Source organism: Anolis carolinensis, unplaced genomic scaffold (assembly GCF_035594765.1).
Source record: "Anolis carolinensis isolate JA03-04 unplaced genomic scaffold, rAnoCar3.1.pri scaffold_10, whole genome shotgun sequence".
Taxonomy (NCBI): domain Eukaryota; kingdom Metazoa; phylum Chordata; class Lepidosauria; order Squamata; family Dactyloidae; genus Anolis; species Anolis carolinensis.
In genome coordinates, this window is record NW_026943821.1 from 2,969,364 (window position 1) to 2,994,133 (window position 24,770).

Consider the following 24,770-nt stretch of genomic DNA (forward strand, 5'->3'; position numbering starts at 1 on the left):
AACTACTTCTGCTCAGTCAGAAGGCGAATCAGGGTGTGGGGTTACAGCCAGGGGCGGTTCAACCGCCAGGCCAACTAGGCACTTGCCTGTGGCGCCATGTTCTCAAAGGGCGCAGTTGAGGTGCTCCCGGGTGCGCGTGCATGCATGTTCTTAGTTGCCTTTATTTAGTGTTAAATTTATATTAACTATTACAGTAGAATCTCACTTATCCAACGTTCTGGATTATCCAACGCATTTTTGTAGTCAATGTTTTCAATACATCGTGATATTTTGGTGTTAAATTCGTAAATACAGTAATTACTACATAATTACATATTGAACTACTTTTTCTGTCAAATTTGTTGTATAACATGATGTTTTGGTGCTTAATTTGTAAAATCATAACCTAATTTAATGTTTAATAGGCTTTTCCTTAATCCTTATTATCCAACATAATTGCTTATCCAATGTTCTGCTGACCTGTTTATGTTGGATAAGTGAGACTCTACTGTATACCCAAATAGGCTATATAAATTTTTCTTGTTGCTTATTTTGTACATACACTCATAGGCACATTTTATAGGATTACCATGATTTGTATGTATATGTACATAAGCACAGGGGTACATAGGTAGGTTTTGTAGGCTTCTTTGGCTGAGTTGTCATTCAATGAACATCTGAGGGCCCAAATTGGGTAAAAGCTAAAAAGCACTGACCACTGTGAGAAATGTAGATATATATATATGGATGCGTGTGTATGTATGTGTGTATATACATATATAGTTGGCGATAAAATATCCTATTACTCGAATCTAATGCTCACTTTTTTGGACTAAATAACCTTGCCAAAATTAGGTATTAGATTGTGCAGTAGACTCAATACAGTATATCTACTGATAGGAGCCTCCGGTGGCCTAGGGGATAAGAGCCTTGTGACTTGAAGGTTGGGTTGCTGACCTGAAGGCTGCCAGGTTCGAATCCCACCCGGGGAGAGCGCGGATGAGCTCCCTCTATCAGCTCCAGCTCCATGCAGGCACATGAGAGAAGCCTCCCACAAGGATGGTAAAAACATCAAAACATCTGGGCGTCCCCTGGGCAACGTCCTCGCAGACGGCCAATTCTCTCATTCCAGAAGCAACTCCGGTTGCTCCTGACACAGAAAAAAAAAAATCTACTGAGGTTATCCCTCCTGCCAAAACAACGCTGCTTGGTTTCTTTTTTTGTTGCCCTTTTGTTTAATTGGTTCAAGTATTTACATTTTTAGGAAGAGGTTAAGCCATGAGTGGGAAAACTTCATCCTGATTAAACTATATTCTGCAGTCGAGGATCGAACAAGGCAAAGGACCTCAGACCCCAAATCCGATTGCAAAGGGTTGCGTCGATGCATTATAGCCTTGCTCGCCATCCTCCATCAGTGGGACATCCCCTACGAACACACCGAAAGCGACGTTCGCCATATATAATAAGTCTGGATCACTTCTTGGCCGCAGAAGGAGCCGGGAGCTCCACCACAATACGATTGACCTCCCGCAGGCGGGTGTCCAAGGTTTCCACAGTCAAGTTCAGCTCCGCGATCTGCTCCTGTAGACTGAGCAGGGTGCTGTTCAGCTCGTCCTCCTTCTTCTTGCTGTTGGTGGACTGGCGGGAATACTCCAGGAAGATGCACAGACCGCCCACCACAAAGACGATGGCTTCCCCCAGCAGCTCTGCACCAAGCTCTGCCGCCGCCTCCTCGTTCAGGGGCTTGATGGCCGCCCCCCGGAAGCCCATGATGCGCATCTTGGCCCGCATCTCCACCCAGTGATAGACTGCGGAAAGAAAGAGAAGGAGGGCGTCAGGAGGAGGTAGAAACCTAGAGATCACTAAGGTCATCCGGTCCAACCCCCCTATGCCTAGATATTTCTTTGAACTGCTAGGGACGAAGCTATGCCAATGCACAAAACACACACATATATAGCAGAGTTTCAGAAGTGTTCTTTGAAGCTGCCCAAAAACATCTACTCTCCCTTAAAATATACAGTGTTCCCTCATTTATCGCTGGAGTTAGGTTCCAGGACCACCTGCAATAAGTGAACGTTCGTGAAGTAGGGACACTATATTTTAATAAAGTCTTTATCAACCAATCGTGTGTTGATAAATCACCTCCTTCTCCTCCCGTTGCCGCCTGGGCTCCTTTTCTCTCCCTTCCGCTTCTCCTTCCTCTCTTCCTTAGGCTGTAAATTGTAATTTTTTATGATTTATAATAGCCTTTTAGGTAAAGGTAAAGGTTTTCCCCTGACGCTAAGTCCAGTCATGTCTGACTCTGGGGTTTGGTGCTCATCTCCATTTCTAAGCGAAAGAGCCGGCGTTGTCTGTAGACATCTCCAAGGTCATGTGGCTGGCATGACTGCATGGAGCACCGTTACCTTCCCGCCGGAGCGGTACCTATTGATCTACTTACATTGGCATGTTTTCAAACTGCTAGGTTGGCAGAAGCTGGAGCTAACAGCGGGCGCTCACTCCGCTCCCGGGGTTTGAACTTGGGACCTTTCGGTCTGCAAGTTCAGCAGCTCAGCGCTTTAACACCGCCACCGGGGCTCCCTAGTCTTTTAGAGTTTATTGAAAAACCGCAAAACAGCAAATCCGCAAAAGGTGAACTGCAAAGTAGTGAGGGAACACTGCCTTTAAATCATGCTCTCAAAAGACCGAAAACTAACATATAGGAAACACTGCATGAACACCAAGCATAAAGTAGCTGCACGCAACAACATCCTGCGGAAACTGACTGGAAGTGCATGGGGTGCAGACCCACAAGTAATAAGAACATCAGCCCCAGCCTTGTCTTTCTCAACTGCCGAGTACGCTTGTCCTGTTTGGCACAAGTCTGCCCATGCAAAGCAGGTGGACATAGCACTGAACGAAACATGCAGAATCATCACAGGATGCCTTAAACCTACACCTGTTGATAAACTCTACAAGTTAACTGGCATTGCCCCCCCCCCCCCCACGTGTGATGGGAAGTTGCTGCTAACGGTGAGAGAAATAAGGTCGAACACTGTGAAAGCCACCCACTGCATGGCTATCACCCTCCTCCCACCAGACTCAAATCAAGGAAGGGTTTCATGAGAACCACCACTCCTCTTGATGTCCCCCCAGCAACAGCAAGGGTGTCTCTCTGGGCAGCTAAACCTGGCAATTCCAACTGGACGGCCCCTCATGAGGGTCAACCAAGAATGGGCAACTTGGAAGTCCCTGAACAGACTGAGAAGCGGAGTGGGCAGATCAAAAGACAACCTGGCAAGATGGCACGACCTGGAGGAATCCTCCACCTTGTGTGACTGTGGAGCTGAACAAACAACTCCTCATATGTATGCTTGCCCACAATGTCCTGCCTCAGGCACGGAGGAGGAGTTGTTTAAAGCTACGGACAATGCGATTGCTGTTGCCCGCTTTTGGTCCAAAACTATTTAGCTGTTTGTGATTCCTTTATTTTATCACTTTTAAACTTATTTATTATGCAATGCTTTTGACACAAAATAAATAAATAAATGCTCTCAAAAGACAAAAATAAGTAGTCTTCTTTAAAGTAACATAGTAACATAGTTGGTTTACTCACAAACTTCATGCATTCAGCATACAAGTACACTGTTTATCAATCCAGTTACAGATGGGATTTGAAGTACAGTAGAGTCTCACTTATCCAACCTAAACAGGCCGGCAGAAACTTGGATAGGCAAGTATCTTGGATAATAAGGAGGGATAAAGGAAAAGCCTATTAAACATCAAATTAGCTTATGATTTTATAAATTAAGCACCAAAACACCATGTTATACAACAAATTTGACAGAAAAAGTAGTTCAATACACAGTAATGCTATGTAGTTATTACTGTATTTACAAATTTAGCACCAAAATATCACGATATATTGAAAACATTGACTACAAAAATGCCTTGGATAATCCAGAACCTTGGATAAGGGAGTCTTGGATAAGTGAGACTCTACTGTACAGTTTATTAAAGTTTATTATTGATATGATTACGAGAGAGAGAAAGAGATGAAGATATTAGATATATCAGGCATGGGCAAACCTGGGCCCTACAGGTGTTTTGGACTTCAACTCCCATAATTCCTAACAGGCTTGTGGAGAATTGGAGTCCAAAATACCCGCAGGGCCCAAAGGATATCATGCCTGAGATATACCATAGAATTCTACAGTTGGAAGAGACCTTAAAGGTCATCCAGTCCAACCCCAATTTGGTCAGGCAGGAGGACACCATAAAACTCTTCCCGACATTATTGTGGGAGTTGTAGTCCCAAACATCTATATGCCAATAAGGGCTTATTGGAAATTGTAATTTATTTATTTATTTATTTGCTACATTTATATGCCGCCCTTCTCACCCCGAAGGGGGATCAGCGCGGCTTACAAATTAAATTTACATACTATATTATATTAGCATAGTACAATACTGGTAATAAATTACTATATTGTACTGTATCAATATATTGTAATATTATTAGTATTATATCGTATTACAATATAATATTATGAATATTATATGTATATACAATATGTTATAATTATTATATATTATTGTAAATTATATTGTGTGTATATATATATATATATATATATATATACACAGTAGAGTCTCACTTATCCAACACTCGCTTATCCAACGTTCTGGATTATCCAACGCATTTTTGGAGTCAATGTTTTCAATATATCGTGATATTTTGGTGCTAAATTCATAAATACAGTAATTACTACATAGCATTACTGCGTATTGAACTATTTTTTCTGTCAAATTTGTTGTCTAACATGATGTTTTGGTGCTTCATTTGTAAAATCATAACCTAATTTGATGTTTAATAGGATTTTCCTTAATGCCTCCTTATTATCCAACATATTCGCTTATCCAACATTCTGCCAGCCCGTTTATGTTGGATAAGTGAGACTCTACTGTAAATTACTATATTGTACTGTATCAATATATTGTAATATTATTAGTAATATTACATGTAAAATATATAATTAATATTATATTGTATGATTAGTATTATATCATATTACAATATAATATTATGAATATTATATGTATATAGAATATGTTATAATTATCATATATTATTGTAAATTATATTGTGTGTGCATATATATATATATATATATAAACACACACATATATATATGTACATATATGTTACATATATTTATATGATATATAAATGTAATTGTAGTTGTAGTCGCAATAACCTGGAGGGCCTAAATTTGCCCAAGCGTGATATATAATGGAAAAAAGAAAGGTGAACTACATTTCCCGGCATGCCCCCATCTCGAGGTTTTCACCTTGGCCCACGTGACCGGCCAAAGTCACCCCTTTGGACGTTCAGCGCTCTCGGATTGGCCTACAAGCACCCCCTCTCTTGGCTACCATTGGTTAATGGCGTGCCCCGCCCGCTCGCACTCCTATTGGCCCCGCCGAAAAGATTGACGGGCGGCTCCTCGTATCAGGTGGGGGAGCGCTCCCTTAATGGCGTCCCCGGACTCACTTTGCGCGGGGGGCCCGCAGATGTACTGGCGGAAGAACGGGCTGGCGCGGGCCCCGTCCTTGATCCGCGCCGCCAGGGGCTTCGAGATCTGCCGCACGCCCAAGTAGAGGAGCTTGGCGATCGGGAACGCGCCGGCCACCATCCTCCTCCCGGCATCCGCCCCCTCCCTTTTCGCTTTCCGGCTTCGGTGACGTCACTCCGCACGCCGCACCACGCTACGCCCGGTCGCGCGTCAACGCCACAGCGTCGGCGTCCACGTCAGCGCGCACGACGCCCGCTCTCTCGCTCTCTCCCTCCACATAAGGCGCTGCGTGACTGGGCGGAGTGACGTCAGTACAGCTCATGAATATGCAGATAAAGCTCAAAATGGCGACGGGCCAAGAGGGAATGTACACTTTTCCCCTCCCTCATAAATAAGTAATCAGCTCTCTTCCCACGGCGCCTAATAAAAAGGTAAAAGGTTTTCCAGTGACGTTAAGTCCAGTCGTGACCGACTCTCGGGGTTGGTGCTCATCTCCATTTCTAAGCCGAAGAGCCGGCGTTGTCCGTAGACACCGCCAAGGTCATGTGGCCACTGGCATGACTGCATGAAGCGCCGTTACGGCGCCTAAAATAGATATGCAAAATAAATAGAGATGCCAAAGTCAGCTTTGAGGTGATGTCTTTACAATTACTCTTTGTTGACTATTCTAAAGCCTTCGACTGTGTGGATCGTAATAAACTATGGCATGTTCTTGGTGGTCTGGGGAGACCAAGTCCCCTTGTCTGTCTCCTGAGAAATTTGTATAAAGACCAAGTAGCCACAGTCAGAACAGATCACGGAACAGGATCATAGAATCATAGAATAGTAGAGTTGGAAGAGACCACATGGGCCATCTAGTCCAACCCCCTGCTAAGAAGCAGGAAATCGCATTCAAAGCACCCCCGACAGATGGCCATCCAGATAGAATCATAGAAGAGACGGGTTCAAGATTGGGAAAGGAGGGCGGACATCAGGGCTGCATCCTCTCACCCTCCCTGTTCAACTTGTGCGCAGAACACATCATGCGACATGCGGGGCTTGAGGAATCCAAGGCCGGAGTTAAATTTCTGGAAGAAACATGAACAACCGTAGGTATGCAGATGATACCACTCTGATGGCCGAAAGTGAGGAAGAGCTGAGGAGCCTTATCACCAAGGTGAAAGAAGAAAGTGCAAAAGCTGGGTTGCAGTTAAACATCAAGAAAACCAAGATCATGGTAACGACACCTATTGATAACTGGCAAATAGAGGGAGAAAACGTGGAGGCAGTGACAGACTTTGTATTTCTAGGCGCGAAGATCACTGCAGCCAGGAAATCAGAAGACGTTTCCTTCTTGGGAGGAGAGCAAGGACCAACCTCGATAAAGTAGTGAAGAGCAGAGACATCACACTGGCAGTGAAGGTCCGCATAGTCAAAGCAATGGTATTCCCCGTAGTAACCTATGGATGCGAGAGATGGACCATAAGGAAGGCTGAGCGAAGGAAGAGAGAGGCTTTTGGACTCTGGTGCTGGAGGAAAATCCTGAGCGTGCCTTGGACCTTGGCAAGAAGATCCAACCAGTCCATCCTCCAGGAAATAATGCCCAATGGCTGCTCACTGGAGGGAAGGATATTGGAGGCAAAGCTGAAGTATTTTGGCCACATCATGAGGAGACAGGAAAGCTTGGAGAAGATCACGATGCTGGGGAAAATAGAAGGAAAAAGGAAGAGAGGCCGACCAAAGGCGAGATGGATGGACGGTATCCTTGAAATGACTGGCTCGACCTTGAAGGAACTGGGGGCAGCAACGGTCGACAGGGAGCTCTGGCCTGGACTGGTCCAGGAGGTCATGTAGAGTCCGAGACAACTAAACAACTGAGCAGCAGCAACTATTTCCCAAGGCCCCATCGCACTAATCAACAAGAATGTCCCAGAGGACACCAAAGCCCTGTTTTGCCAAGGTCTCGCCACAAGCTCCTTCCAGTGGGACAGTGAGTGCTATGAGGAGAAAGATGGAGTAGCCATGGGGAACCCTCTCAGCCTACCCATAGCAGATTTCTATGTGGAGTCAACATTGACACTGAAATACAACACTGCCTGAACTCTGCGAGTGCAGCATTCTTCCGAATGAAGCAGAGAGTGTTTGATAATCGGAACATCCGTAGAGATACCAAGGTGCTTGTTTATAAAGCCATTGTCCTCCCAACCCTGCAAAACATGGACAGTCTACAGACGTCACACTCAACTCCTGGAGCGTTTCCATCAGTGTTGCCTCAGAAAAATCCTGCAAATCTCTTGGGAAGACAGGCGGACAAATGTCAGCGTGCTTGAGGAAGCAAAGACCACCAGCATTGAAGCGATGCTCCTACGCCATCAACTCCGCTGGATTGACCATAGAATCGTAGAGTTGGAAGAGACCTCATGGGCCATCCAGTCCAACCCCCTGCCAAGAAGCAGGAAAATCTCATTCAAAGCACCCCCGACAGATGGCCATCCAGCCTCTGCTTAAAAGCCTCCAAAGAAGGAGCCTCCACCACAGTCCGGGGCAGAGAGTTCCACTGCCGAACAGCCCTTCTCACAGTGAGGAAGTTCTTCCTGATGTTCAGGTGGAATCTCCTCCCTGTAGTTTGAAGCCATTGTTCCGTGTCCTAGTCTGTATGTATTTATACATAGCTATCATGTCTCCTCTCAGCCTTCTCTTCTGCAGCCTAAACATGCCTATTTCTTTAAGCCTCTCCTCATAGGGCTTGTTCTCCAGACCCTTAATCATTTTAGTTGCCCTCCTCTGGACGCTTTCCAGCTTGTCAACATCTCCCTTCAATTGGGTGCCCAGCTATTGGACATTCCCTTTAGACTCTCCCCGGATGATCCCGTGAGCTGAGTTGGCTCTTAATACTTCTAGTATGTGGTCTTTAGCCTAGATTTTATAATGGTTTTACAAAAATTATTGATGAAGTATATAACCCCTCAGGTTTCATATGGATTTACGGGACTGGGTACCCTTAATATTAACTGGTCATTGACCGTAATAATGGTTTACATATTGGATATTCCATAACCTATTGCAAAACATGGAGCCTCCAGTGGCGCAGTGTGTTAAAGCGCTGAGCTGCTGAACTTGCAGACTAAAAGGCCCCAGGTTCAAATCCCGGGAGCAGAGTGAGCGCCTGCTGTCATCCCCAGCTTCTGCCAACCTAACAGTTCGAAAACATGTTAATGTGAGTAGATCAATAGGTACCGCTCCGGCGGGAAGGTAACGGCGCTCCCTGCCGTCATACCAATGGCTACATGACCTAGGAGGTGTCTACGGACAATGCCGGCTCTTTGGCTTAGAAATGGAGATGAACACCAACCCCCAGAGTCGGACACGACTGGACTTAACGTCAGGGGAAACCTTTACCTTTACTTATCTATTGCAAAACATTACTTATTACATAAGTTATTGGAACATAACTGTGTTACGGAATGAAACATTATTATTATATTCCACTTATTATTATCTACCACTTAACTCACTATTATTACTATTACTATTACATCCCATTATTGTTATATATTCCACTTATTATTATTTCCCAGTTATTGTTATTATTTCTCACTTAGTACTACTATCCCACCAGAGCCGGCCCTAGGCAATTTTCAAGTGTAAGCAAGCAGCATTTTGGTGCCCCCCCTCCTGAAACCAATCACTGAAAAATAAAAGGTAGAATGTAGAGGTGAATAGAATATATATGTGTGTGTGTGTTATAGTCCCTGCATATGTGTTTGTGTATGTGTGTATATGTGTGTGTGTGTATGTATACATACACATACACACAATGTGGAGAATATGTGGAAAGGTAGATAGATAAGTAGGGAGCCACAGCAGAGGAACCTTCCCAGGAGCAAGGCCTAATAATAATAATAATAATAATAATAATAATAATAATAATAATAATCCGAAAATACATCACACAGTCCTAGACACTTGGGAAGTGTTCGACTTGTGATTTTGTGAAACGAAATCCAGCATATCTATCTTGTTTGCTGTGTCATACAACGTCGTTGTGTCAATAATAATAATAATAATAATATAAAAATCATCCCTAGCAATATCCAAGATGGCTCACTGCTACAGAATCTTGGGAGCTGTAGTTTGGTATGGTACCATTATTGGCAGAGAAAGCTAAGCTGTAGGAGTTGAAATCCAATCATTTATCCTCCCTATAGAATCAATTTTATATGCACTTTTAGCTATGATTTATTTGTGATTTTATTGTGTTGTGTTTTTATTATTGTATATGGCATTGAATATTTGCCTTTGCATTTGGAAGCTGCCCTGAGTCCTTTTGGGGAGAGAGGGCAGGTTAGAAATAAAATAGAACAATAACAATTATTATTATTATTATTATTAAATATCTGGAGGAGTAAAGTTTGCCCATGCCTGCTCTATACTGCAGTTTCCAGAACTTTCCCATCACAATCTGCTATTGAGCTGGATACATGATTAAGACTATTTCCAGCTTACTGAAGTTGGCTGTATATGTTTTGGCTGAGGGGGCAGAAATTGCCTTAAAGCCATCTTGTGCAGTTTCAAAAACTCAACACTTGAGAACATTTTGCACTATAGCCAGATATTTCCAAGGTTGTACCCAAAGGGATTGCCAAATATACCCTTTTTTGAGATGGATCTAAATCAGGCATGGGCAAACTTTGGCCCTCCAGATGTTTTGGACTTCAACTCCCACAATTCCTAACAGCCAGTATTTGAGAACACAGAAATGCTGGACCACTGTAAAAGCCACCATGTCAGACTACACAGAGAAGCCATTGAAATCCACAAGAAGCACATGGACAATTTCAACAGAAAAGAGGAAACCATGAAAATAAACAAAATCTGGCTACCAGTATTAAAGAAAAGCTAAAATCAGGACAGTAAATAAATAACAACACCTAGAAAATTGGAATTCCAGACAGAAAACAATCAGGGCCAGTTAACACCTCCCAACAAAGGATTCCCCCAGGCAGGAAGCAGCCAGGCTTTGAAGCTGCAAGGCTATTCAATGCTAATCAAGGTGGCCAATTGCAACATTCACACTTGCCTCCCACAGACAAGAGTTCTTTCTCCCACCCTGGACCTTCCACAGATATATAAACCTCACTTGCCTAGTTTCCAACAGACCTCATAACCTCTGAGGATGTCTGCCACAGATGTGGGTAAAATGTCCGGAGAGAATGCTTCAGGAACATGGCTATAGAGCCCGGAAAACTCATAGCAACCCAGCCAGTAGGCTGTTGCTGAACAACCTATGCACTTTTAGCATCAAAGGAAAAAATGCCCAGGATTTTCTCACTTAATATACAAACTGTTGGCATGTCTGGGGAAAAAGAATAGAATGCTTCTATACCAGGCAAGGGCAAACTTTGCCCATGTCTGGTGTTAGGAATTGTGGGAGTTGAAATCCAAAACAATCTGACAGAAAACTGGGAGTTGTAGTTTGGCATGCTACTGGCTCTCTTCTGCAGGGAAGGCTAGGTAGGGAGTTTGTAAAACTACAACTCACATGATTACATGGCACTGAATCTGTTGCAAATGAGCTGGTGCCATAATCCTCCTGGAGAGATCTCTTAAAGGGATATCCTCTGGCTCTTAAGGATTCCCATTAGAAAGGCTTGCCTGCCTCAGGTGTTCCCCTTTAAGGCTAACTGGCTCTTGAGTAAGTCTGGAAAGAGCAAAACCAAACCGGGGAAGAGACTTTTTTCCTAAGAGGGAGAAAGAGAAAGAGGCTGGTGCTGGATCCCTTCTTTCTTCCCTCCCTCCCTGCTTTCTCTCTCTCCCTCTCCCTCTCTCTCTCTCTCCACCTCTCCGACACCTCTCTCTCTCTCTCTCTCTCTCTCTCTCTCTCTCTCTCTCTCTCTGCGACCTCTCAGAGAGAGAGAGAGAGAGAGACGCAGGGAGGAAGAGAGAGCCATGCCCACTGCTGTGGAAGGTGGAAGGCTTCAACTGAGCCGGTGATCCCCGTGGGGGGGGGGGGGGGGGGGAGACACCTCAACGGCGCCCCAGGGGACCCTGCGCTCCAAGCGGGGGCCTCACTGGCCTCCATGTTCGACCGGGCCTGTATCCCACTTAGATCACTATTATTATTATTATTGCATCCCATTTATATTTGGAATTAATTATATATACGTTTTTAAGGTTTTTATAATGTGTTTTAACAATGTTATTAATGGATCTGTTTATATTGTTTTGTTTTTATGATTGCATTTGGGGCATTAAATTTTGCCAATTTTTGTAAGCCGCCCTGACTCCCCTCGGGTGAGAAGGGTGGGGTATAAATGTTGTAAATAAATAAATAAATAAATATTATTATTTCTCACTTCATTGAGATGCAAAGGGGGGCAAATATAGGCACAAAAAGAAGTCCCGTTCACATTTTGTATTGGCCACAAAAGTTTGCACACACAAAGAGTTTCTAGAATACCCTGGGCTCATTTTTTTAAATCTAAAAAGCAAAGTTTCACACTATTTTTGGTATGTAAAGGTCAGTTAGTCATCTGTCTGGCGCAGGCCTGGGCCAACATGGGCCCTCCAGGTGTTTTGGACTACAACTCCCATAATTCCTAACAGCCTGCTGTTAGGAATTGTGGGATTTGTAGTCCAAAACACCCAGACCTGGCCTTGTTAGTTTGTTCACCTTTTAAATTGAGAACATCGTCCTCAAATTAGTACTCCATGTGTATGTACACACCGGCCTTGTCTTAACAGAGTCTCTCTCTAATGTATTTGCTCACCTTTTTCCTATCTCCAGGTTCCCGGACAAGCGTTTAATGGCTTGAGAAAAAAACTAGTGAGGTGTTAACAAACCAACAAGATATTAACGAGGTGAAAGGATATATCGTCGAAAGGATATATCGTTGTCTCCAACAGCTTTGGATTCCGGTGAATCTCAGAAGTGATGCTCCATTTGTGAGTATAGTTTGGAAGGGACCCCCAAAGACCATCTAGTCCAACCCTCTTCTGTCGTAAAGACACAATCTGATCCCTCCTGATAGATGATCATCCAACCTTGGCTGAAAGAGCACCAAAGGAGGAGAGGCCTCCCATTAAAAACTTCCAGAGAAGAAGACTCCTTCAGATTACAAGGTGATCTATACTATGCTAGAGTTAGAAGGGAGCTCCAAAGGTCATCCAGTCAAACCTGCTGTAAAGAAAAACACGATCTAATGCCTCCCAACAGATGGCCATCCAGCCATTCTCTTCTCAAAGACTTCCAGAGGAGACTCCCTCAGATTACATGGTAATCTACATTACATTAGAGTTGGAAGGGACCCCCAAAGGCCATCACATCCAACCCCTTTTCTTCCATTAAAACACAATCTGATCTCTCTCTTTAAATGAACAGGCCCAATAGAGCTGTTATTAGAATACTTCTTTCTGTTTTAAAAGCATATGGCACTTTATCACTGCTACTTATTTCCATGATACAGCACTTTATGAAACCTGTCCCCACTGGGTTGCTTTTAATTACTCTGATTTTATCTGCTTGGATTTTAATGTATTTCTCCATTATTTTATTTTGTGTATTGTTGGAATTGTTTTAAGTTTATGTTAAATACGTTGTTGTTGTTCGGGCTTGTCCCTGTTGTGAGCCGCCCCGAGTCCCTTTGGGGAGATGAGGTGGGATATAAAAATAAAGATGATGATGATGATTATGATGATGATGATGATTATTATTATTATTATTATTATTATTATTATTATGGCCATCCAGCCTCTGATTAATGATTTCCAGAGAATGGGACTCCACCAGACTCCCAGGCAATCTGCATTACACCAGAGTCAGAAGGGACCTCCAAAGGCCATCCAGTCTAACGTATGCCTCAGGTACCAAAATGACCCAAAATGCAGACTGTGCAAGGAAACCGACGAAACCATTGATCATATCCTCAGCTGCTGTAAGAAAATCGCACAGACAGACTACAAACAGAGGCACAACTATGTGGCCCAAATGATTCATTGGAACTTATGCCTCAAGTACCACCTCCCAGCAGCAAAGAACTAGTGGGATCACAAACCTGCAAAAGTATTGGAAAATGAGCACGCAAAGATACTGTGGGACTTCCGAATCCAGACTGACAAAGTTCTGGAACACAACACACCAGACATCACAGTTGTGGAAAAGAACAAGGTTTGGATCATTGATGTTGCCATCCCAGGTGACAGTCACATAGATGAAAAACAACAGGAAAAACTCAGCCGCTATCAGGACCTCAAGATTGAACTTCAAAGACTCTGGCAGAAACCAGTACAGGTGGTCCCGGTGGTGATGGGCACACTGGGTGCCGTGCCAAAAGATCTCAGCCGGCATTTGGAAACAATAGACATTGACAAAATTACGATCTGCCAACTGCAAAAGGCCACCCGACTGGGATCTGCACGCATCATCCGAAAATACATCACACAGTCCTAGACTCTTGGGAAGTGTTCGACTTGTGATTTTGTGAAACGAAATCCAGCATATCTATCTTGTTTGCTGTGACATAATAATAATAATAATAATAATAATAATAATAATAATAATAATAATAATAATAATAAATAGCTATGGTGGTGCAATGGGTTAAACCCTCGTGCCGGCTGAACTGCTGATCTGAAGGTTGAGTTGCTGACTTGAAGGTTGCCGGTTTGAATCCGCAAGATGGGGGTGAGCTCCCATCTGTCAGCTCTAGCATGAGAGAAGCCTCCCAGCAGGACAGTAACTCATCCAGGCGTCCCGTGGGCAATGTCTCTGTAGACGGCCAGTTCTCTCACACCAGAAGCAACTTGAAATATTTCTCAAGTAGCTTCTGACACTAATAATAATAATAATAATAATAATAGGATAATAATCCATCTGGATGGTTTCTCAAAGAGACACATTTAAGGTCACTCATTTAAGGCAGGTCTTAATTTGACGATTTTCTCCTACCATCAAGATTAAAATCATAACCTTTTAGGTCATTTAGTCCCCTCACCTTCACTCTTAATGACATCACCAGGGACAATATCTAAATCTCAGCTTGAAACCTCAAGACTTGGGAGAATTTTGAGCTCAAAACCTGTTTGAAGGCAATACTCTTGCCCTGGGATTCCTCCCTATCTGGAGACTGGAAATTCAAAGCCAAGTTTTGAAATCTGACAGCTTACTGTATATACTTGAGTATAAGCCTAGTTTTTCAGCCCTTTTTAGGGCTAAAAAAGCTCCCCTTGGCTTATACCCGGTTGAGGGTCCTGGCCGGCTTCTATTCAGGTCGGCTTATACTTGAGTATATAGGTATTCAGAGTTATTAAAGTCTTATTATCTTAAATTACGATTTTATGTAAATATTCAAAATCTTTTAACCTACTGATGCTTCAATATTGGTATCTATTTTTATTTTTGAAATTTACCCATAGCTGCTGCATTTTTCACCCTCGTCTTATACTCTAATCAATATAAAGTTATTATTATCTTAAATTACAGTTTTATATAAATATTCAAAAACAGTTAACCTACTGATGCCTCAAATAATGCAATTTTATTAATACAGTAGAGTCTCAATTATCCAAGCTAAACGGGCTGGCAGAACGTTGGATAAGCGAATATGTTGGATAATAAGGAGAGATTAAGGAGAAGCCTATTCAACATCAAATTAAGTTATGATTTTACAAATTAAGGACCAAAAACATCAGGTTATACAACAAATTTGACAGAAAAAGTAGTTCAATACGCAGTAATGCTATGTAGTAATTACTGCATTTACAAATTTAGCACCAAAATATCATGATGTATTGAAAACATTGACTACAAAAATGCGTTGGATAATCCAAAATGTTGGATAAGCGAGTGTTGGATAAGTGAGTCTCTACTGTAGTTCAATATGCAGTAATGCTATGTAGTAATTACTGTATTTACGAATTTAGCACCAAAATATCACGATATATTGAAAACATTGACTACAAAAATGTGTTGGATAATCCAGAAGCTTGGATAAGCAAGTGTTGGATAAGTGAGACTCTACTGTAGTTCAATATGCAGTAATGCTATGTAGTAATTACTGTATTTACGAATTTAGCACCAAAATATCACGATATATTGAAAACATTGACTACAAAAATGTGTTGGATAATCCAGAAGCTTGGATAAGCAAGTGTTGGATAAGTGAGACTCTACTGTAGTTCAATATGCAGTAATGCTATGTAGTAATTACTGTATTTACGAATTTAGCACCAAAATATCACGATATATTGAAAACATTGACTACAAAAATGTGTTGGATAATCCAGAAGCTTGGATAAGCAAGTGTTGGATAAGTGAGACTCTACTGTAGTTCAATATGCAGTAATGCTATGTAGTAATTACTGTATTTATGAATTTAGCACCAAAATATCAACACAAAAAAATGTGTTGGATAATCCAGAACGTTGGATAAGCAAGTGTTGGATAAGTGAGACTCTACTGTAGTTCAATATGCAGTAATGCTATGTAGTAATTACTGTATTTATGAATTTAGCACCAAAATATCACGATGTATTGAAAACATTGACTACAAAAATGCATTGGATAATCCAGAATGTTGGATAAGCGAATGTTGGATAAGTGAGACTCTACTGTATCTATTTTTATTTTTGAATTTGAACCGTAGCTGCTCCTTTTCCCACCCCTGTCTTGTACTCGAATCAATAAGTTTTCCCAGTTTTTGTGGCGAGATTAGGTGCTTATATTTGGGTCGGCTTATCCTCGAGTATATACGGTAATTTTTTGGGGGGGGGGAATCAATCTATAACACTTTCTCGTGTTGACATGTAAAGAAAACAAAGAGTTTTTAGAAGAAGGGACTTTGAAGGGATGATGAAAGAGGCTGTGTTCCTTGGCGGCTTTGGAGGTCCCAACAGACATCAACGACAGCTGCTTGAGTGGGAAGGGGATCAAGAGGATTTAGTCGAAAGGAAAAGAAATCTAAATAAACAGAAGCAGAGAAAGAATTTGGCTATAAAATCAACCCAGAAACTTCTCTGAAGCAACAGGGCTGCAGATCCCTTGGAAGATCCTAATTTGAGCTGCCCTTTTGGGAGATAAGACTGGAGCCCCCAGTGGCGTAGTGGATTAAAGCCTTGTGACTTGAAGGTTGGTTTGCTGATCTGAATCCCACCTGGTTCGAACCCCACCCGGGAAGAGCGCAGATGAGCTCCCTCTCTCAGCTCCAGCTCCATGTGGGGACATGAGAGAAGCCTCCCACAAGGATGATAAAAACATCAAAACATCTGGGCGTCCCCTGGGCAACGTCCTTGCAGACGGCCAATTCTCTCACACCAGAAGCGACTTGCAGTTTCTCAAGTCGCTACTGACACGAAAAAAAAATTGTCCACCTTCGAAAAGGAATTAAAAACGTGGATGCTCCGGTATGCATTTGAGTGAATAGTCTCAAATAGTTTACAATTCCCATTACATTTTATCCACGCTCCTTACTTTTGACTTTTTAGATTCTCAGATTTTTAGATGAGACCGTCCTCCTTGCCCCTATCCTGGATTGTCCCTGTACATCCCATAAACCCTCCCTAGAGTCCTGCATTAGTCACCCTCCACATATGCTGTACTTGAGGCCAGGTTTTAAAGTACCGTATATACTCAAGTTTAAGCTGACCCGAATATAAGCCAAGGCACCTAATTTTACCACAAAAAAAAAACTGGGAAAACATTGACTCCAGTATAAGCCGAGGGTGGTAAATTTCAGAAATAAAAAGAGATACCAAAAAAGTTACATTAATTGAGGCATCAGTAGGTTAAATGTTTTTGAATATTTACATGAACTCAAATTTAAAATAAGACTGTCCAACTCTTATCAAATCATGATTCTCATCTTCTTCAATGTAAATGTGCATATGTATCCTATTCATAATAATAGAGTAAAATAATACATGTAATAATAATAATAATAATAATACTAAATACAGGAAAATAATACATGTAATAATAAATAGAGTAAAATAATACAAGCAATAATAATAAGATCAGAGTGAAATAATAAATGTAATAATAATAATAATAATAATAATAATAGAGTAAAATAAATGCAATAGTAGCAACAATAATAGAGAAAAATAATAAATGTACCATATATTCTCAAGTATAAGCTGACCTAAATATAAGCCAACCAGGACCCTCACCCGAGTATAAGCCAAGGCGGGCTTTTTCAGTCTTAAAAAAAGGGCTGAAAAACTAGGCTTATACTCGAGTATATACAGTAATTGCTGTGTTTTATGCTGTTGTATATTTATTTTGTTAATATTGTTTTAATTCAGTTCATGTACTGTGTTTTACTTCGGCCAACCTAGCAGTTTGAAAACATGCCAATGTGAATAGATCAATAGGTACCGCTCTGGCGGGATGGTAACGGTGCTCCATGCAGCCACATGACCTTGGAGGTGTCTACGGACAACGCCGGCTCTTGGGCTTAGGAATGGAGATGAGCACCAACCCCCAGAGTCAGACATGACTGGACTTAACGTCAGGGGAAAGCTTTACCTTACTGTGTTTTAATGAGCCCCGGTGGTGAAGTGTGTTAAAGCGCTGAGCTGCTGAACTTGCAGACCGAAAGGTCCCAGGTTCAAATCCCGGGAGCGGAGTGAGCGCCTGCTGTTAGCTCCAGCTCCTGCCAACCTAGCAGTTTGAAAACATGCCAATGTGAGTAGATCAATAGGTACCGCTCCGGTGGGAAGGTAACAGCGCTCCATGCAGTCATGCTAGTGGCCACATGATCTTGGAGGTGTCTATGGACAACGCCGGCTCTTTGGCTTAGAAATGGAGATGAGCACCAACCCCCAGAGTTGGACACGACTGGACTTAACGTCAGGGGAAACCTTTACTTTTTTTACTGTGGTTTAAACCTGTTATATGTTGGGCTTGTCCCCATGTGAGCCACCCCAAGTCCCTCCGGGGAGATGGTGGTGGGATACAAGAATAAAGTTATTGTTATTGTTATTACAGTAGAGTCTCACTTATCCAACATAAACGGGCTGGCAGAATGTTGGATATGCGAATATGTTGGATAATAAGGAGGGATTAAGGAAAAGCCTATTAAACATCAAATTAGGTTATGATTTTACAAATTAAGCACCAAAACATCATGTTATACAACAAATTTGACAGAAAAGGTAGTTCAATACGCAGTAATGCTATGTAGTAATTACTTTATTTACGAATTTAGCACCAAAATATCACAATGTATTGAAAACATTGACTACAAAAATGCATTGGATAATCCAGAACGTTGGATAAGTGAGACTCTACTGTATTATTATTAGGCATATTTTGGGAGGCAATCAGAGATCAAAAACGGCTTAGGTCTGCTGGGAAAATGATGGCTATCTTTCCCTTCATGCCTCCAGGTCCCAACTTTGTCCGCTTCCTGTTTATTCTCAGGAAAACACTCGTTAAACAGATTAAACAGATTAAAACTATTTTCATCTCGGGATGCCATTCGCTCTGCTTCATGCATTCCCAGAACAAGGAGTCATGCCTGTGTCTGCGGCTGTCATGGCGGCTTGGGGAGCGTCTACAGAGACGTTGCCCAGAGGACGCCCGGATGTATTACTATCCTGCTGGGAGGCTTCTTCTCATGCTAGAGCTGACAGATGGGAGCTCACCCCATCTGTGGCTCCTCCGAGGCTTGTGGTCAGTCTGGGAGGCAAGCAAAGCTTTTGAAAGCCTTCAATCTGCCAGGCAGGGCTGGAGCAGAAGCATTTCGAATGCTTGGAAGAACAACAGAAGCACCAGATAATATTATCATTACAGTAGAGTCTCACTTATCCAACATTTGCTTATCCAACATTCTGGATTATCCAACGCATTTTTGTAGTCAATGTTTTCAATACATCGTGATATTTTGGTGCTAAATACAGTCATTACTACGTAGCATTACTACATATCGAACTACTTTTTCTGTCAAATGTGTTGTATAACATGATGTTTTGGTGCTTAATTTGTAAAATCATAACCTAATTTGGTGTTCAATGGGCTTCTTCTTAATCTCTCCTTATTATCCAACACACAGTAGAGTCTCACTTATCCAAGGTTCTGGATTATCCAAGCCATTTTTGTAGTCAATGTTTTCAATATATTGTGATATTTTGGTGCTAAATACAGTAATTACTACATAACATTACTGCGTATTGAACTACTTTTTCTGTCAAATTTGTTGTATAACATGATGTTTTGGTGCTTAATTTATAAAATCATAACCTAATTTGATGTTTATTAGGGTTTTCCTTAATCCCTCCTTATTATCCAAGATATTCGCTTATCCAAGCTTCTGTCGGCCCATTTAGCTTGGATAAGTGAGACTCTAATTTAAAAATGTACATAGAGGAAGCTAATAGACTGAAGGCAAGGAGGAAACTGATATTAATCTGGAACTTATAATATTTTTATATGTACTATTCAAATAGAAGACTGTGACCCCTTATTGAAAATATATTGTCTGAGAAATGATTACGAAAGACTAATAGATGAAAGTATTGCACTGTATGCAACAAACACGTGCAATGTATGTTATTTGAATGAATTAAAATAAATAAGCATTTTAAAAAAAATAATGCAAATCCCTGTTGAAATAAAGGACATCCAGCCCAAGAATAGCATATAAAGTTGTGCAGGAAGACCTAGAAAATGTCTTAGAGAAGACATGTTGTTGGAAGTGGATACAGTAGAGTCTCACTTATCCAACGTTCTGGATTATCCAATGCATTTTTGTAGTCAATGTTTTCAAGGCATTGTGATATTTTGGTGCTAAATTATTATTTTATTGTTATTTACAGTATTTATATTCCGCCCTTCTCACCCTGAAGCGGACTCAGGGCGGATCACATTACACATATAAGGCAAACATTCAATGCCTTAACATAGAACAAAGACAAACGCAGGCTCCAAGCTGGCCTCGAACTCATGACCTCTTCGTCAGAGTGATTTGTTGCAGCTGGCTGCAGCCGGCTGCTCACCAGCCTGTGCCACAGCCTGGGCCTAAATTCATAAATACAGTAAATACTACATAGCATTATTGCGCATTGAACTACTTTTTCTGTCAAATTTGTTGTATAACATGATGTTTTGGTGCTTAATTTGTAAAATCATATCCTAATTTGATGTTCAATAGGCTTTTCCTTAATCCCTCCTTATTATCCGGGCTGTGGCGCAGCTGGCTAGTAACCAGCTGCTATAAATCACTACTGACCGAGAGGTCATGAGTTCGAAGCCCGGGTCGGGTTAAGCCTCCGACCATAAAAAAAATATATAGCCCCGGCTTGCTGTTGACCTATCAGCCCCGAAAGACAGTTGCATCTGTCAAGTAGGGAAAATTTAGGTACGCTTTATGCGGGAGGCTAATTTAACTAATCTACAACACCATAAAACTGCTCACGAGGAAAAGAAGAGGAAGAACAGCCACCAATGGACGGTGAAGCAACAGCTCCCCCTGTGGCCGGAATCGTGAAGCTGGAAAGATGTTAAAAATGCCTCTGTGTCTGTCTAAAACTGAATGTTGTTTGTCTGTTGGCACTGAATGTTTGCCATATATGTGTTCATTGTAATCCGTCCTGAGTCCCCTTCGGGGTGAGAAGGGTGGAATATAAATACTGTAAATAAATAAATAAATAAATAAAATATCCAAGATATTCGCTTATCCAAGGTTCTGCCGGCCCGTTTAGCTTGGATAACTGAGACTCTACTGTAATGCAAATCCCTGTTGAAATGAAGGACATCCAGCCCAAAAACAGCATCAAGTTGTGCAGGAAGACCTAGAAAAAGTCTTAGAGAAGACATGTTGTTGGAAGTGGATAAATGAAACTGTGGATAATTGCAAATCCTACTGAAATGAAAGACTTCCCAAGAATAATACTGAGTTGAGCTGGAGGATCAGAAAATTCCTAGGGAGGATATATGTTGTCAAAAGTGGATAAATGAATGTGGATAATAGCTATTGTAATAAGGACTTTGCCGGTGGCAAAGTGCGTTAAAGACTAAAGTACACAGAAATCTATAATACAGTAGAGTCTCACTTATCCAACATAAACGGGCCAGCAGAACGTTGGATAAGCAAATATGTTGGATAATAAGGAGAGATTAAGAAAAAGCCTATTAAACATCAATATAGGTTATGATTTTACAAATTAAGCACCAAAACATCATTTTATACAACAAATTTGACAGAAAAAGTAGTTCCATGCGCAGTAATGCGATGTAGTAATTACTGTATTTACGAATTTAGCACCAAAATATCACGATGTATTGAAAACATTGACTACAAAAATGTGTTGGATAATCCAGAATGTTGGATAAGTGAGACTCTACTGTATGTGTAAAGATACAGTTGTCCTATTACTAACTAATATACAGAATAGAACAATGGTAACAGACAAATTATAATCCTTACAGGCGCATGAGTAATGCGCAAATACAAACTGTTTACAGCATTACATCAAACATTATATTCATGTTTGTATGTTTTTTCAGTAACAGATAAGTATGTTCAATAACTGAATACAACACTTTAAATTCCAGTATTGTCCCACGTAGATAAAAGTCTTAGAAATGCATGGTCAAAGGAATAAACAACTGTATATTGTGGTTCACACTTTAGATAAATTCATCATAGTCCCATGTAAGTTAATGTTTTGGAGATGCGCAGAAGGAATGTAAAACATAAAGGAATGTAGAACATTTAAACAAGGATTCCTGGGTATTTTGTAACCCTTGTTTCTGGATCAAAATCCCTTCTTCAGGTAGCTTCTGAAGGTTCTTTTATGCGTTTGTAGTAGACTTTTCTGCAGCTTGTGTAAATTCCACTTATCTACGTGGGACAATACTGGAATTTAAAGTGTTGTACTCAGTTATTGAACATACTTATCTGTTACTGAAAAAATATACAAACATGAATATAATGTTTGATGTAATACTGTAAACAGTTTGTATTTGTGCATTACTCATGCACCTGTAAGGATTATAATTTGTCTGTTACCATTGTTCTAAAGTGGGGCCAGGCTGTGGCGCAGCTGGCTAGTAACCAGCTGCTATAAATCACTACTGACCGAGAGGTCATGAGTTCGAAGCCCGGGTCGGGTTAAGCCTCCGACCATTAAAAAAAAAATAGCCCCGGCTTGCTGTTGACCTAGCAGCCCCGAAAGACAGTTGCATCTGCCAAGTAGGGAAAATTTAGGTACGCTTTATGCGGGAGGCTAATTTAACTAATCTACAACACCATACACCATCTACAACACCGCTCACGAGGAAACGAATGAGGAAGAACAGCCACCAATGGACGGTGAAGCAACAGCTCCCCCTGTGGCCGGAATCGTGAAGCTGGAAAGATGTTAAAAAAAAATGCCTCTGTGTCTGTCTAAAGCTGAATGTTGTTTGTCTGTTGGCATTGAATGTTTGCCATATATGTGTTAATTGTAATCCGTCCTGAGTCCCCTTCGGGGTGAGAAGGGCGGAATATAAATACTGTAAATAAATATAAATACTGTAAATAAAGTGCGTTAAAGCACTGAGCTGGAGACCGAAAGGTCCCAGGTTCAAATCCCAGGAGCGGAGTGAGTGCCCGCTGTTAGCTCCAGCTCCTGCCAACCTAGCAGTTCGAAAACATGCCAATGTGAGTAGATCAATAGGTACCACTCCGGCGGGAAGGTAACGGCGCTCCATGCAGTTATGCCAGTGGCCACATGACTTGGAGGTGTCTACGGACAACGCCGGCTCTTCGGCTTAGAAAAGGAGATGAGCACCAATCCTCAGAGTGTGAGTAGATCAATAGGTACTGCTCCGGTGGGAAGGTAACAGTGCTCCATGCAGTCATGCCAGTGGCCACATGACCTTGGAGGTGTCTATGGACAACGCCGGCTCCTCGGCTTAGAAATGGAGATGAGCACCAACCCCCAGAGTGTGAGTAGATCAATAGGTACTGCTCCGGTGGGAAGGTAACAGTGCTCCATGCAGTCATGCCAGTGGCCACATGACCTTGGAGGTGTCTATGGACAACGCCGGCTCTTCAGCTTAGAAATGGAGATGAGCACCAACCCCCAGAATCAGACATGACTGGACTTAATGTCAGACATGACTGGACTTTACCTTTTAAATAAGGGCCTCTGGTCCAAGAATAGCACTGGAGAAAAATGCCTAGAAAAGGAGAAACTTTCTCAGATGTCGATAAATGAAACCACAGATACTGTATTAGGATTCTTCTACAGTGGAAACATACTGACACACAGGAATTTTATTCCTCAAGTTGTTATAATATTAATAATATAATCACTTTACTTTTTTCAACACTATGTTTACGGGCTGTCTGTCCCAGTGTGGTCACCCATGGAATGCTGGAATGGAAAGCCATGTTCTCCTTCAAGGGTTCAAAGTCAAGATCTTCATCTGGAGCTCCTCCTCCTCCCTGGTCCCCGTTGCGTCAAGTGACTCCGAGGGGAGCTGCAGGGCCGAGGGCTGCCGGGTGAAGCTATTCTTGGAGGAGAGTGGGGTGTCCAAGGTGAGGGAGGCACTGGCCATCTCCTGGGGCTTGGAGCTGGCGAGGAAGCGGACCAGACTGGCCAGGGCCTTGGCCACGTCCCCGCGGGCCCCTTCGTTGGCAAAGCAGTAGAGGATGGGGTCAGCCACGCAGTTAAGGCTGGTGAAGGCCAGGGCGGCGTGGTAGGCCACGAAGATCTTCTCCTCGAAGCCACAGTCGCAGGGCTTGCTCAGGTAGACGGCACTGCGGGAGAGGAGGATGACGTGGTACGGGGCGAAGCAGAAGAGCAGGATGGCAATCAGGCTGAGCGAGAGGCGCTTGATCTTGGCCTTCTCCGTCTTCTCGGTGGAGACGTTGCCCCGCACAGCCTGCAAGATCCCCCGGTAGGAGAAGAGCATCAGGACCCACGGGAAGAGGAAGCCCAGGAAGACCCGGTAGAGGTTCATCCAGGCCACCCACTCCTCCATGGGGTACTTCTCAAAGCAGAAGGTGTGGTTGTAGCGGTCGTGGAAGAGCTCGTCGTGGAAGAGCGGGGCAGAGTTGGCCCCAATCTCGATGGCCCACACCACCAAGCTGATGGCCGCGGCCGTCTTGACCCGCCGGAACTTGGCGAAGCGCAGAGGGTGCGCCACAGCCAGGTAGCGGTCCACAGAGATGCAGCACAGGAAGGCGATGCTGATGTAGATGTTGGTGTAGAAGATGAAGCCAAAGAGCTTGCAGGACTCCTGCCCGTGGATCCAGTTGTCGTAGTGGA

The 24,770-nt window shown here is 42.4% G+C and overlaps 2 protein-coding genes and 1 long non-coding RNA gene across 3 annotated transcripts in view; 1 reads left to right on the forward strand and 2 right to left on the reverse strand.

Moving 5' to 3' along the window:
• Positions 1-1,190: 1,190 nt before the first annotated feature.
• On the reverse strand, positions 1,191-5,763 carry opa3 (outer mitochondrial membrane lipid metabolism regulator OPA3). Its single transcript, XM_003229853.4, has 2 exons — positions 5,513-5,763; positions 1,191-1,787 (listed from the first exon to the last, which is right to left on the reverse strand). The coding sequence occupies exons 1-2, from the start codon at positions 5,652-5,654 to the stop codon at positions 1,453-1,455; spliced, it is 477 nt and encodes a 158-aa protein (XP_003229901.1). The 5' UTR covers positions 5,655-5,763; the 3' UTR covers positions 1,191-1,452.
• A 2,414-nt stretch (positions 5,764-8,177) lies between these two features.
• Positions 8,178-21,137, forward strand: LOC134293810 (uncharacterized). Its single transcript, XR_010000763.1, has 2 exons — positions 8,178-8,413; positions 12,301-21,137. It is a non-coding gene; the product is annotated as an uncharacterized LOC134293810 (long non-coding RNA).
• Positions 21,138-23,730: 2,593 nt separating this feature from the next.
• The window catches only part of gpr4 (G protein-coupled receptor 4), a 36,200-nt gene continuing 35,160 nt past the window's right edge, over positions 23,731-24,770 (reverse strand). The window contains exon 2 of the mRNA XM_062962579.1: positions 23,731-24,770. This exon is cut by the window's right edge and continues 1,137 nt beyond it. Coding sequence (XP_062818649.1) covers positions 23,899-24,770 — 872 coding nt within the window. The 3' untranslated portion in view covers positions 23,731-23,898.

Excerpts from the sequence above, each read along its gene's own strand:
- opa3 (XM_003229853.4), bottom strand. The coding sequence starts at position 5,654 with ATGGTGGCCGGCGCGTTCCCGATCGCCAAGCTCCTCTACTTGGGCGTG. Across the intron at positions 1,788-5,512 it reads CTGCGGGCCCCCCGCGCAAA|TCTATCACTGGGTGGAGATG; the intron begins GTGAGTCCGGGG and ends TTCTTTCCGCAG.